The 14,341-nt window shown below is 45.7% G+C and overlaps 1 protein-coding gene across 1 annotated transcript; it reads right to left on the bottom strand.

Annotated features, from left to right (window-relative positions):
- Window positions 1–4,305: 4,305 nt before the first annotated feature.
- Prdm8 (PR/SET domain 8) lies at window positions 4,306–10,633 on the bottom strand. The gene is made up of 4 exons (XM_076865010.2): window positions 10,604–10,633; window positions 8,175–8,395; window positions 6,981–7,212; window positions 4,306–6,602 (listed from the first exon to the last, which is right to left on the bottom strand). The coding sequence occupies exons 2-4, from the start codon at window positions 8,391–8,393 to the stop codon at window positions 4,987–4,989; spliced, it is 2,067 nt and encodes a 688-aa protein (XP_076721125.2). The 5' UTR covers window positions 8,394–8,395; window positions 10,604–10,633; the 3' UTR covers window positions 4,306–4,986.
- Between the last annotated feature and the right edge of the window lie 3,708 nt (window positions 10,634–14,341).

The following is a 14,341-nucleotide window of genomic DNA, read 5'->3' as shown; positions in this document are numbered from 1 at the left end:
TCCCAAAATAAAAAGTTTTTCTTCAATTTCTTCATCCACTAGTCCTGGAGAATAAATGTGTTTCTTTAAAGTCCTAAGTCTGGGAGTGGGGGTGGAGGCGGGAATTGTGGCTCAGTGGTAGAGTGGTGGCCTAGCACATGCAAGGCCCTGGGTTCTATCCTCAGCACCACATAAAAAAATAAAATAATAAAATAAACTTATATTTAAAAAATAAAGTCCCAAAATCCAATCTAAAGTGGGAAAAGGAGAAGTTACTTTAGGAATATGAGCTGTGAAGTAAAGATACAAAGAACTTCCCCATCCCAGCCCAGCACCTACCTAGGTTACACAGCCAGGGGCATTCTGCAGGGCCACCACGTGTTTCTTTCTCAACTTTGGGGCTACAGAGTATCAACTAAAATGCTTTCTGGGGAGGAAAGGGAAGTAGCTCAACTTCTTGACCTATTTCCAGGTCACTTCTTGTTCAGGCTCAGTTCTCAGTTTTCTATACCATCTGGAGGTCATTCTTTCACCTTGTTCCCTAAGTAATTTGGGGGAATTTCTAAGCTAATAGGGATGGACATTTGGATGTGTGTGTGTGTGTGTGTGTGTGTGTGTGTGTGTTTTTGGGGGTGGCTGGCATTTGCCCATCTCTTCCAGTATCAGGGTGCTGCAGGAGTCCTTAATGCCCGGTAAATGACAAAATGACAATGTATCTCCTGCTAGGCTGGTGGAGTCACCATATAAGTCAGTTGTCTGGATAGTGGAGAGTCACCAAGGGGACTTATTAAAGGAAGGAACAAAGTGCTCCAGAAGGGATTAAGAGAAAGACTACAAGCAAGAAGCTGAGGGAAGGAAAAACAGGAGATAACTAGAGAAGAAACCTAGCTGGTTCTAGAACAAGAAGAAAGAGAAAACCTAAAACCTCTTGGTGGATGCTAACAGCGCATTGGCAGTGCGGGCGCTCGGGCAGCATCTGTGCTGGGACTCCAGCATGGACGCTGGCCGGGTGTTCTCCTCCACCTGAGCCTGCAGCACCGCTCGGGCTGGCAGGGCGTGGGGTTGAGAGAGTCAGGCGGACTGAGACTTGGGAGACAGAAGAAAAGCTCTGGACGCCCGAAGCAAGACTGCTCACGGACTCCAGCACTAGGAAGGTGGGGGTGGGGGGGGGGTGACTGGGGGAGATGGCATTTCCTGGCCCCTTTTCTGGGTGTTTCTGGTCCTGGTTGTTCAAGATTTCCCCCTTGGAGGTCACGTTCATCAGGCAGGGCACCCAATGAAACATGCTGCGGGCAAGGAATTTTAATAGGGAACAAGCCACGTGGTTCCGAGGGCTGGAGCTGGGAGCCCCACATCCTCGAACTCGGGTGGGATTTTCTGCCCCTTCGCAGTGTCAACCCTGGGACACAAGCACTTGCAACGAGTCTTCGCGGCTGTGCTGCGAATGCAATCTCTAGGCTCTGGGTGTTGTCGCACCACAGAATCTAGGAATGCGTTGCTGGGTCCTTGAGAACTTTCTCATGGAGAAATGGATTTGTCTCTCCAGTGCCGGCGAACTCGTGCAGAAATGTCTGTACGTCCCTTCCCAAACCCTCTGGTTTCCGCAGGCCTGTGGGCATAAGCTGTACCCCGCAAGTACATCCTGGAAAATACTAATGTCTCTACCCACGAACGCCTCGGAGAAGCACAGACAAATGAAGAGAAGAACTAGGAATCTGCTTGACTGTACACCTGGAGTTCGCAGATTCTAAGCGCCCGGTCAATCCTAGGTATTATTCCACTGATTGGGACACAATAATGCGGGTGATGCAATTGGCTGGCTCTAGGACCCGCGGTTCTGGCACTTCATGCTCGGGCCACCTGGCGCGGACTTTTGGGATTAGCTTGACTCCACGCCTACATGACCCTGTAACCTTGCTTCTCCAGCAGCTGCGTGAAGACATTTACCTTCACAGCTGCAGCCAGTGACCCCAGCGAACTCGCAAGATAGGCGGGATCATAAAATACGAGAAACTTCCTTCTGAGAAGGTCGAAATACAGGAGAGGATTACTATAATCTGAAGGCTTGAAAATGTAGCATTAAAATAAAGCATTTCTGAGTTTGCCTTGGCTAAAGGAAAAACTAGCCTTGGAAAACCTTTACCCTCCTTCCCGCCAAAATGGTGTTGTGGGCCAATTGAGCAGCACACCTACCCAGCCCTAAAGTGTCTGCCAGGAACACACCTACCAGGATCTCCTGGGCAATAGCTTAGCCAAAGCTCTGCATCCTTTCTGATTGTATGATTAAACGATGGGAAGGAACAAAGTGCTCCAGAAGGGATTAAGAGAAAGACTACAAGTGAGGAGCTGAGGGAAGGAAAATCAGGAGACACTAAAGAAGAAGCCCAGCTGGTTCTAGAACATGAGCCTGTGAAGAACCAGACAAAAGAAAACACAGGGGCTGCTCTGAGTGTCTGCATTCATCCTTCAGAAAACGTGATTCCAGACCATGAGGAAATCCTTGACAAAAAGCAATATTTGTCTACCTTTGTCCAGAACCCATTTCATTCCTATCTGAATTCCTAGCAGATAATGAAACTGCCTTGCTGAAAGAGATTCCAGAAGAGCCAGATGGAAAAGAAAAGGGATTTCCAGGTTTTTTTTTTTTTGAAAGTTAGGCCAAAGAACAGCACACACTTGTTTGTTTTTTAATGGATTTTTTGCTCTAGAGACCTGATAGTGTGGACAATGTAGTCTGCCTGTTGGGTATTATGATTTATGACTCTCTTGAGGCCCATTTTTTGTTCATCTTCAGATATCTTTCTCACTTCTTGTCATCCAATTTTCTTCACTACCAGTCTAGGTCTTTCTTTAGAAAGCTCCCTTTAGGTTCAATTGGTTAGCTTATTAGAAAAAACAATTCTTCAGAGCTATAAGTAATATAAAGATTGTAGAACATACCTCACTCATTTTATAGGTGAGAGAACCAAGCTGGGGGAAATCATATGATGTGTCAACCAAGATGCAGGGTCACACTAGTCAAAAGATAGAAATGGAACTGTTCTTCTCACCACACCTTGACGGGAATGAATGTAACAGATCATCAAACTGTTGATTAGGAAAAGTGAAAGCAGACTCAAAAAAACATAGCACCCCAAAAAATGTATTTGGATGATCCTAAGGAAGCCAATGCTTTTTAACCAAGATGGTCAAACACCCTGTAAATATATTTCTGTGCCCCATACCTCATCTTTACCTGCCCCCTACCAAAATCATAACTTGTTTTGTGGTGGCCTTAAGAAAATGAAGGTTTTAAAATACTTTAAGGAAAAGCTATTGAAAAGTCTGTAGAGACCTTGTATAATTTCTGGATTCAGACTTTTTCAAAAGTGTCTTTCAGACATAGGGGGAGGTAGGCAGGATGTGAAATAAGGAGGGGAAAAATAGGAGAGCTGGCACCTATGACAACTAAACCAGTGCACTATTTCTAGAACATACATAGAGTCTTTGGAGATGCCAATAGATTATGAGCAAACTACCATAAGACCTAAGGGATCATTGTTTATTTGGTTTTGTGTCTAATAGTTACTGGATATACCACTGACACAAATATGTTCTATTTAACTAAGAATATTGTCAGCATAAGAGTGCAGAGGAACTTTTCATACAGGAAAAGGAGGAGAGTTATCATTTCTTCTGTATGAGAATGTTTCAGGACCAGTTTTTTGTTTGCTTGTTGTTTCCATAAGCTGTGTGGATGGTGAAGTCTTTAGAAGGAAAACTGGGTCCTGCAATACATGGACTCAAACCAGGATCTTTTCATCTTGATTTCTAGAGAAACTCTCTACCAGGGCCTCTTAATAGATAACAAAGGATTGAAGGGTTTTGGAATATACCATACTCCTCCACGTAGGAATCACTACTAGAACCTAAAGTGGGCCTTTCATCTGTTTTCCCACATACAGATCTGAAAATTATCTCCCAGCATTTATGAAGATGCTCTTTACCCTGCCATGAAAAGAATGTAGACATCCCAGTGACAGGTTAGTTGCATAGGGCATTTTGTCTAAATGAGTTCTTTGCTCAAGAAGCCCAAAACTTTGCAGCTAAATATTTCCCATAACTTATCTTCTTTTAGACTCAACTTGACTTACAGTAAATAAATTCAAATAGGAAAAGGCTATTATCCCTCTCTTCTGCTACCTCTTTCCCTCTTTTCAGTCAATGAAAATAAATGGCATTTATTCAAAAGCATAGTACTTAGCTACTAAAGAATGTTAAAAACTTTCCAAATAGTTGCTTTGAAGAAAATAGTCATTTATTGTCAAAGCATCCAACATACCCGGATAAACTATAAAGTTTAATAAATCTTTTCAGGGATAAAAGAAACACATAACTATTCAGACTCCATTTCACTGGCACAAAATTACACTTTGTATTAAAAGGAAATACATATTTACATAATTGATGACATTCTTCATTGAAGTCCATAATCATTTCATGATACATGCACTTTCCCCTGGAAACTTAAATTGAACGGTGACTCCCTTTTTATCCATTTTGTTTACTTTTGTAAGAACACAAGCTGTCATCAAGAAATGCAGAAAGCATCTCATCCTCCTCCATTACTTTATATCTAAAATAAATTTTGCCCTTACATATAATTATTACATCTAAACCGTAAGTGCTTAATAATTTAAGTAGAAACGTATGACAAATGCATCAATATGTTGCAATATATGACATTTTTAAAAATGTACTTTTGTTTTTGGGAAAGTGAAAATGCGTGCATTCAAAAGAAAAACCCCTCCATCAAAAATCCACCATCGTGTGTGTGTGTGTGTGTGTGTGTGTGTGTGTGTGTGTGTCGGGTAAACACTGAATGAGAAGGCTCCTGGGGTTGGGGCACGTTTGTGTGTGCCCCTGTATGTTGGTGTAGTGTTTGGGAAGTGGTGGATGTCCTCGCGTGTACTCCTGCAGGTGGCTAGACTGCCCGCCAGCGACGGGAAAGCTGAGGTCCTTTCCGTGTCAATTATGCGAGGTCATGTGCCTAGACAGGTGGTGGCGCTCCCTGAAGGATTCATTGCAAATGGGGCACTTGAGTTTCTCCTCCCGCCGCCGCTTCACCAAGGGCTCCATCGCATACTCCTTTTTGTGGTGCGACCTCATGTGGTACACTAGGTCGGAGGTCATGCGGAAAGAGGCGTTGCACTTGGCGCACCAGTTCTGCGCGGGCAGACACAGCGAGGTGAAGGAGGGCGGCAGCAGCGTGAGCGCCGAGGGCAGCTGCAATTGCAGGGGCCCAGCGGCCGCTGCAGCCGCAGCTGCAGCCGCCGCCGAGCTCTTGGGCCAGAAGGCTGTGGCGTAGAGGAAGGGGCTCTGCTTGGGCAGGCTGCCACCGCTACTCGGTAGGGCCCCGCAACCTCCGTTCAGGTCCGCGGCCCCCTGGAGCTTCACCGCCAGAGGGTCAGCAGCGGCCGGGTAGAGTCTGGTGGGACCCACGCCGTCGCCAGGATGGCAAGGCTCGAGCGCGCCCAGCTTCTGGCCCAGCACCAGCGGGGACAGCTGTGAGAAGGAGCGCGCCGGCTGCGAGAAGGCGCTTTTGCGTTCGTCGGATGCTGCACCCTGGCCACCGCCCGCACTACCTGAACCTGCTGACCCCGCGCCGCCCCCTGCGCCGTTGCCTCCGGAGCCGCCCAGCTGTGGCACCGAAGTGAAGGCGCTGCCCCGCGCGGGACTACCGCCCTCCAGCCTGCTGGGCAACGGGCCCCCGGGCCGCGGGGCCAGCAGCTTCTCCGCGCCTGCGGGAGACGCAGCCGCCGGCGTGGAAGAGCCGCCGCCACCACCTGTGTCGTGGTCCTCGGCAGTGGTGCTCCCACCGTCCACAGTCGCCTCCTCCTGCAGGCCGGCCCCGCGGCCAGCCTTCTTCACCTCCACGAAGGCGCTGCGCTTCGCCTCGCCCGTCTCGGGGCTGGGTGGCGCGAAGAGGCGGCCGTTTTCTTCCAGGCTGAAGTAGCTGCCAGAAGCGCGGTACTGCTGCGGCGTGCAGACCAAATCCTCCTTGGAGGCTGGCAGGGGCCGCTCGGCGAAGCGCGCCCGGCCCCCCACCAGCCCGGCCCCGCCGCCTCCGCCGCCCTCCACAGCCTCCTCCGGGAATTTCCTCTTCCCTTTGCAGACGCCGGTGGCGATGCCGTCGGGACTCAGCTCCGCCTCCTGGTGGCCTGCACTGCTGCTGCTGCTGCTGCTGAGACTTTGGGCCGGGGAGCAGCTGCTGCCTCCCCGGGAATTTTCCAGTTCCCGGGCCAGGTTGTGAAAGTCTGTGGATGGCTTTGCGCTGCTGCCGCCGGCGGCGGCGGGTGGGTTGCTGCTGTCCGGAGAGGGGGCCGGGTAATGATGGATGGGGCCAGCCTTGCAGAATTTGGGACCCGGACCCAATGGCGTCTCCTGTTGCTGCTGCTGGTGGTGGTCTTTGCCTCCTCCTCCGCCCCCGTGGTCTTTGGTGCCCACACCGCCGCTTTGTTCGTCGTGGGGACTCAGATCAGCGCTGTGAAGTCTCTTGGGGCAGCGGAAACGCAGATGCGCTACGTAGGGGAACTCAAACTGGAAACGTTGGCTGCATTCCAGGCATGTGTAAGGGGACGACCCTGCTTAGTGAGCAAACACCACACACGCACAGCACATGATTACTCAGCATCTCTCGCAGGCCACTTTGCCATCATCCCCTTCACAAATCCACTTTTATCTTTCAGGGTCTGAATGCCCGAGGGAAAAAAAAAAATACACCATCTGACCGTATCTAACTTGGCCTCCTGATTTGGGGGAGTACAGTAACCAAACACGTGTGCCCCTACCTATCCTCGCCTGTCTGTCCCAGTTTCATTCTGTACAACCCCTCAGAAGCTTCCTGTAAGAGCCGCAAAGGTAGAAAGGGCGCACCAAAGCGCCCGGGTGAGACCCCGCTGTTCCCAGCACCTCTCCCCAGCTAGCGAGGGGCCCTCATGCAGGTCGCAAAACCAACCTACCATTCATTTTGTTGTGGGATCTAGAGGGGCAGAGTAAGAGTAACTCAGTCAGTTCTTTCCCGTACCACACTAGTAATTCCTCATCTTTGGCAATCCTGCGGAGAGAGCGGTAAAACAGCTGTCCGTTTTTGATATAGGCTTCAAGGTTCTGTTCTTCTTTATCTCTGGCTGATTGGACCAGTCGCAGCCACATGAGACCTTCTGAGGAACCATTTGCCGCTGAAGTGTCTACCTACAGTTCAAAAATAGAAGAAAGAAGACAAGAGGGAGGGGAGAAGGATACCCAATGAGAGAAAGAAACCAGAGAAACTAGGATAATTTCCTATGTCTTTTCCAAAGAATCATCTGAGACCAAGCTTCCAAAACTTGACTAAGTTGGAATACATGCCTATGTTTTCAACCAGTAGACAGGAAAACCATCCTTTGAAACTTTACATCAATCATATAGATTATTTAAGTGATCATTTCCACATATTGGTTGAATACTAGATGAGGAAATTCCTTTTTACAATATAAATTAGTGTTCCTCTCTTCAGAATTTATTTCCAAATTATCTTACATTACTAAAGTCTGGAGAATTTTGTTTGGGGAAGTAAAAGGCAAACTTAGATCTTAGACATTATTCTGTGGCACTCATCTTCCTAATTTTGGCATGGACAATTAATGGCTTTTCTTTGTAAAGGAAGAATTGGAAGTGAGAGGCCTGATCAAATTCAAACATATGGACTGATGCTATGCTGTCAAAGCAATTAACATTTTTACCTAAATACAAACTCTGGTCACTAGCTAATGTTACCAAAAGAAAGTAATACTTAAGAGATGGGGAGGCCTCCTAGGTTGGAAAGTAAAAGTACTCACAGAAAGTACTTAGTATGCAAATAGCTTCAGTCCCAGTGAAATCTCCCAGAGAGTTTAGGAAGTCACTTTCATCAAGAGGAAAACCCAGAACTGAGATACTGATTCAGACATTTCTAGCATTCCCTATCAAATTTTGTCATGTATTCCAGAAAAGCAGTTGACAACAATTTGAGTTTAATTTTTCTTCTCTAATTTTAGGTGTATAAACCAATATTGCTTGCATTATTGCATTTTCTACATTTAAAACCTGTCTCTACTTGTCATTAAAATGATTCTTAGTCCATTTTCAATAGGACTTTATCCTCATACACCTACACAACACCAACGGAGACTTACCCGAAAGATATAAGGTACTGTTCTCTTATCAGTGGACTTGAGAGCTATGAAAGCTATGCTGTCATACAGGGAAGTATGGCTCAGAACACAGGGACCGAATATAGCATTCTCAGGGATGTCGCAGGTTGTGTAAACACTGGTAAAAATATCTGTCAGACATTGTTGGACAGCCTTGGCATCTCCATCCCAGATGCCCCGCTGGATGCCTGAATCCTCCATCACTAGAGAAAGATACACAAGATAGGGAAGTGAGTTACATTATTGCTTTTCCTGCTATGAACCCAGGCAGAGCACTTCCAGTACTAGACAGATTTTTCTTGTACTTGCCTGATTTTTTTCCTAGCTCATATGTTTAAAATAAAGCAGATTAATCTGGCATATATAAAAGATGCCAACTAAGAAGTAGTTTCCTCTTCTTCTTCTTTTTAAATTTAATAATCAGAATGATAGGAGGTCCAGAAAAGAAAAGAAAGAGCTAGGAAAGACTAGATTATTTATTTGTGCAGTACTTTGGCAATAGATGGAGTTTGGGGTGAAGATAAGGAAAGAAAAACATTTTTTTAAACCAACCTATATCAAATTTCTTAAGTGAAAGAAACTTAACCCTTGAAGAAAAGAGAGCTGGTTTTTTCCTTTTCTTCCAAAGAGGGAAGCAGTATTAGCAAGCAGGCGGAGACAGCGGAGCATGGCGAATGGATTTCAAGTGGAGTGTCAGGGCCACTAATTCCGTGTCAGCTAACCTTTCTCTGCAGCCTACAAGAAGGGACGTATGTCTGCTCATTACCATAATCCAACACTGTCCCTCCGAGGCTTTAATTAAAAGCAGCAAGCAGAGGTAATTATTTTTTTCTCGACATGCTTATTTATGGATGAGGGTGAATCCCAGTTACCTTGTTATACAAGAGGGTGTATTGAGTTGCCTGTGGCCCATGAAGTGAGGAGGTACAGGGCAAGTCTGAGGTGTCCCCTGTCTGAAATACGGTGTGTAATGACTGGTGAATTCTTTTTTCCCCAGATACGACCCTGTTTGGGCAAGAGGGGGCAGTCCTGCTTGAATAGTCCTCAGTGGGCTCTCCAGCTGTTTAATCCGAAGCAGTTTAGAAAGTAAAGCCCCAATGGAAGGTTCTCTATTAAGCTGTCATAAAGGGACATTTCCCTTCCTCTGTCACTGGACACCCCCTACAAGGCTTATCACTTAAATAAATAAAAAAAAAAAAAAAAAAAAACTCCAGATATTTAAAAATTTTAGACTAATTCTGAAGTAGCTGCATTGTTTGCTCTTTATGACTAATCAAAATATTTCTCTAAGGTGGTTTTCTCCTAATCTAAAGGTAGTTTTTCCCCACGGTCGGCAATGATCTGTTTATATTTTGTATAATTTAAGTAGCGGGAAAGAGTAGACCTCATTTTTTTCCTGCAAAGCTATACATTAGGTAATAATATTAGCAAAGTCTATTTTTATCTTAATGTCTATTAACCAATTAGTCTTTCAAATGTGATGACAAAGTAGTGTCTTTTTCTTCGTCTTCCTTTTCAGCTAGCGGAGCTTAAAACTTTGGTCAGCCTTTTCCCGTATTCCCCAAATGGCAAGTGCTGGTCTGTATCTGCCAGACACCAGAAATAAAGAAAATACCCATAAAGTACAAATTTTATTGTGCTACACAATTTATCCCCGTGCATTTTAAGCCCACACGAGGTAGCCTTCCTCGTGTCCAATTGCAAATTAAAATGCATTTTTTTAAAAAAGGACTTATCATCTTTTCAAGCGAATCCTATTTTCCCTTTCTCAATTCCCTCCAGTTTAGCGTTTTATGTTCTAATTTTTCTCTTCTTTTAAAAGTCTTTTTCACACAAGCGTTTCATTGTGCCCGGAGGTCGCCTGCCACTTCGGGCAACAGAAGGGACGCAGTCATTAAAATGCAGTTCTACCTAACAATACGGTGAAAAGGTCCTCGCTATGCCGCGCTAATAGCCGTCAGCTTAGCCACCGCAGCCGCCACGAGCCTCAAGCCGGTCACAATAACCCGTGGGCAAGAGCCTGGGCTCGCTAACCCGCCCGCAGTCGCCTTTGCGACCCAACCTTTCACAGCTCTGCGTCCTGCTCTAGGCCCAGGGTTCTCATCCACCAGGGGGATCCTCCCCAGAGCTGGCAGGACTAACTGAAAGCTGGTCGCTGCTGCCGGTCGCTCGCCCTCCCCTCTAGGCAGGCATTGTCTGGCTGCCGCGCTCTGCCCAGTTCCTTGCTTCTCAGGCAAAGTGCTCCCCAACAGCTCCTCCCTTTGTATAATCTTATTGGCAGTAGAGATCCCCTTAATAATCATTTTCCCCTGCTCTTCTAGAAAACCAGGAGAAGAGGACAAAAATTTCCACTCTTCCCACCAAACCTGCCTTCTCCCATCCCCCTCCCACATCAATGCAAATAGACTTACCAGGAATAAGGTCAGAATCTAATCGCCCAAATAAGGCCACCTGGACCGGGAAGATGCAATCGAGTGTTTCTTTTTGCCTATTGTATCAGTGTATTTCCATGTCAAGAGGTGTTGGTGTTGCTGTCTTGTAGGCTCTTCCTAAAGAGAGGAGAGATGGAGAGATGGGGAGAGAAAGATGAGGGGAGGGTAAGAGGAGAGAGAGAGAGAGAGAGAGAGAGAGAGAGAGAGAGAGAGAGAGAAACGGAGAGAGTTGTACAGATGGACCCGATGCAGTGACTGACTGGCACGCAGACACACACTTTTTGTTTGCTGCACATAATCTGCCCAATGACGCGTGACAGCCCACGTCCCCTCCCTTTAACTCTTTGCTGGGCTGGGCGCTCCCTCCGGCGCCGCCTGCCTGGAAGCCTTCTCTCCGGCCTGCTGGAAGCCTTCTCCCGAGTCTGCCCCGTGCCTCAAGAATCCAGAGCACCTTCCCGAGTGGCAACGCTTCTTCAAGAGCGGCCGGTCCAACTCTACCTAAAAGCTTGGGCCCTCTGGGACTGCTAGGAGGGGGAAATCAGTTTCAGGATCGGAAAGAAAGGTATCCAAAAGACTGTAGACGGGCTTTTCCCGTTTTGCTGGGAGTTTGGAGGACCTGGGTCAGAGAGCTGGACATGTAGCATGTGCGTGGACCCCGCGCATGTATCTCCAGAGTTTGAGTTCTGTGGACCAGAGAGGGTTGTGGGATTATTCCGGAGGGATTCTCGGGCCACTGACCTGCCGCTGATATGCGAAACCATTGCCTGGGGTCGGGGATGATAAAATGGGGTGGGGGTGGGAGCTGTCTTTACAAGTACTCACACTACTAATCCCTCCCCTGCAAAATTGGAAAGGGCCATACTTGGGTGAAAACTTGGCTTAAGCTTCCCATGGCCCAGGAGATGGGTAAGGGGATAAAGTGGGGATGTCGCCAGACCTCCGACAGGGTACTTATTCTGGTCTTCGGGTCCCAGTACACTGGTACCTGGGCAGGGACGGGAGGACATTCACGGGAAGAGCCCAAGTTACCGGACAAGATGTTTCTGCTTTTACACCCTCTGTGTTATGGGTTCTGAGTAGTCCCGGAAGGGTCCCATAATGGGAGTAGCCAGTACTGTAAGACGTCGGTGTGGGAATGATTTAGAGTAAAAATTATTACCGAGATGGACTCCAAAGAGCTTTTTCACGTCCAGTTGGTGATGGAGGAGTGGATGGAGTTGTCCAGGCCGTCTCCGGAGCCTCGTTTGTGCTCTAAGCTACTTAGAGGCTCTGACTTACCCTTTAGTGCAGCAGCTGATGCTAATGACTTGAGGTCTTTAACAGCCTGAAAGTTGACAATTTCGCAGGGGCCTTCGGGGCTCCTTTTCACTGTTCAGCTCTCTACTCCTAAGGGAAGAAAGACCTTTGGGTGGTATAGCTGATCCCTCAATTCCCACCCACACTATCACTACATTGAAGTGGGCAATCTGTCAGCTTTAGGATAAATCGGATTGTGTAGCCGGCTAAAGGGCAAGAGGCAGAACCACGATTTGAAGAGGAGACAATCTCGGTCAGGCTCCCACCCCCGGGGTTGAAATAAGGTGAGTATAATAGGGGTTGGCAAAAAGCCTCTTTCTGTGTTAGTTGGATCCATTCACAGCTCTGAGACCTCTCCCTAAAACCCAGGGGTCAACAAGGCACTGAATGTCTTGCCTTGCAGGCGCCTGCCCTCCATGGAGGCAGGAGATGGAAAGATCTTGCAAAGGAGAAGTGAAGCGTAGGGAATTTCCCAATGAGTTCATTTCCATAGGGTCTCTTCTCCCAGTTTATCTTACCTGGTCAGCACCCCACACAAGTTTGCAGTCCTTCAGATCGGACAGAGCCTCTACCTAGATTAAGGTGGGACCCAATAAGGAAAGGGCTACAAAAATCTCCATATATGGGAGAAAGAACAGAATTTTCCCTTCACTTGCAGGTTAGCTACTGATTTTTCAAAGAAAGCTTCTTGAACTGCAGTTTTTTTTTTTTTTCATCTTAAGGTGTCATTTCTCTTATGCAAATATATGCAGTTTTAAGTAGTTTGGCTGAGTGACCCCTAATAACAGAGGCTCAGTACAATGAAGGCTAGCATGTCTGCATATGAAAATCTGCAGCTGTATTTAGTTATCTTGATGGCTGCTCCATCATGTCTCATATTCAACTGTCCTCTCCCCATCCCAATCACTTCTTTAAAGGACTGGTGGGAGAGTTACAAATGTTGAAAAGATTGCTTCAAACATCTGGGGAAAAAACACTCAAGATTGAAGAATAGTGGCAAGATTCTTAAGTGAAATGAGAGAAGAGAAGAAAAAGAAAGAACAGGAGAAAATGGACAGCAAGTTAAGAGAAAAGTAGCCAAAACAGAAGTGCAGTCCTGCAGAAATCACAGCAAGATACAGCGTGTGCTGGGGTGGTGTGAGGGTGGTGTTCAGGAATTTAATTCCATTAATCTGAGGAATAGAACACTTCTTTGTGCCTGTTTTAGCTATTCTTTAGAAAACACACAGTTTGTCTTTTTCAGAAAAAAGTCATCTGTCCATGCAAGCCACTTTTGTAATCCTATCACACACAGTAAATGTAAAAGCATCCACTCCAGAAGATGGGCATTTAGAAAAGAAGCTCTAAATGGAAGACATTTTTCTTGTGCCTTGCTTTTTTTCTTAAGTATAGAGAATGTCTCCCTTCTACTTTATACTATGTCTCTTTTACATATGAGACCTTGTCTCCAGTTTGTATAATACAAAGAGTGTTTCTGGTACTTAAAATGGGGGTGGGTAAACTTGACCTTTAAATCTCAAGCTAGAAAAGGACTACAATTGTAATACATCAGAAAAAGGAGAGGTTTATTGAGAATCTGGCCTTCAGATGTTTCATCTCAGTTTCTTTTTCCTTTTCTTTTTTTTTTCTTTTTTTTTTTTTTTGACTAAATTAGATTCCTTCTCCTGCTTTTTAAAAAAATCCTCACATTATATGGATTCAACCAACTCTTTGTTTTATGGACCACATGACTAACTTAACAACAGCAATAAAAATCAAATATGGGTAAGAAATTCCTGCTTGGAGAGTTTTCCAGTATTTTAAGTAGTACACATTTTACATGGTAATATAAACGGTGTAAATGACAATCATTAATAGTAGATTTAAAAAATCACAAATTATTTTTATTTCTCTAGAACTTCACAGGTTAGAACAGGTTAGAATGGTGCATAAACTACTTTGAAATCACTTACTGGAATTCAGTGATACTAAATGAAGGGTTGAGGAATTTATTCAGTCTCAGACAGTACTATAAAAATATACCTCAGTCAATAGTTTTATGTAATTGACACGGAATGATGGGTTTATGCATACATTTGGAGCTCTTTTCCCTGGGATTTTATTTCCAATTAAGTGGTTAGAAGAATGACAATGAAGAGTATGCTCACCTTACTCTGCTTTAGCAAGACTCCTTGTAATCATGGTAAAAATACACATGTAGACAACTGCAGTGTTGTTGGGAAGAGAAGTCTGGAGAGAAGTTGATGAATGATTCTGAAGTGGTGCCTTTTATGACCTAAGTGAGAGGGTGGAGAATGAGTGAGAAAGGAAATCTGATTCTCAGTGAATATCAGAAGAAGAATGCTCTTTCTCTCCCAGGGTCCAGAAAATATCTTAACTTCTGTAATAGGAAACAAGTAAAAATAACCCTGCAAATAATCT

The sequence above is a fragment of the Callospermophilus lateralis genome, chromosome 8 (assembly GCF_048772815.1).
Source record: "Callospermophilus lateralis isolate mCalLat2 chromosome 8, mCalLat2.hap1, whole genome shotgun sequence".
Classification (NCBI taxonomy): Eukaryota; Metazoa; Chordata; class Mammalia; order Rodentia; family Sciuridae; genus Callospermophilus; species Callospermophilus lateralis.
The sequence above is the reverse complement of the archived record's forward strand: the minus strand, read 5'-3'. Positions and strand labels throughout refer to the sequence as shown.

What these genes read in the sequence shown, in the direction of transcription:
- Prdm8 (XM_076865010.2), bottom strand. Translation starts at nt 8,393, where the DNA reads ATGGAGGATTCAGGCATCCAGCGGGGCATCTGGGATGGAGATGCCAAG. An exon ending in CAGTACCTTATATCTTTCGG is followed by an intron (nt 7,213 to 8,174) that starts GTAAGTCTCCGT and finishes TTTGAACTGTAG; the next exon opens with GTAGACACTTCAGCGGCAAA. An exon ending in ATCCCACAACAAAATGAATG is followed by an intron (nt 6,603 to 6,980) that starts GTAGGTTGGTTT and finishes CTCACTAAGCAG; the next exon opens with GGTCGTCCCCTTACACATGC.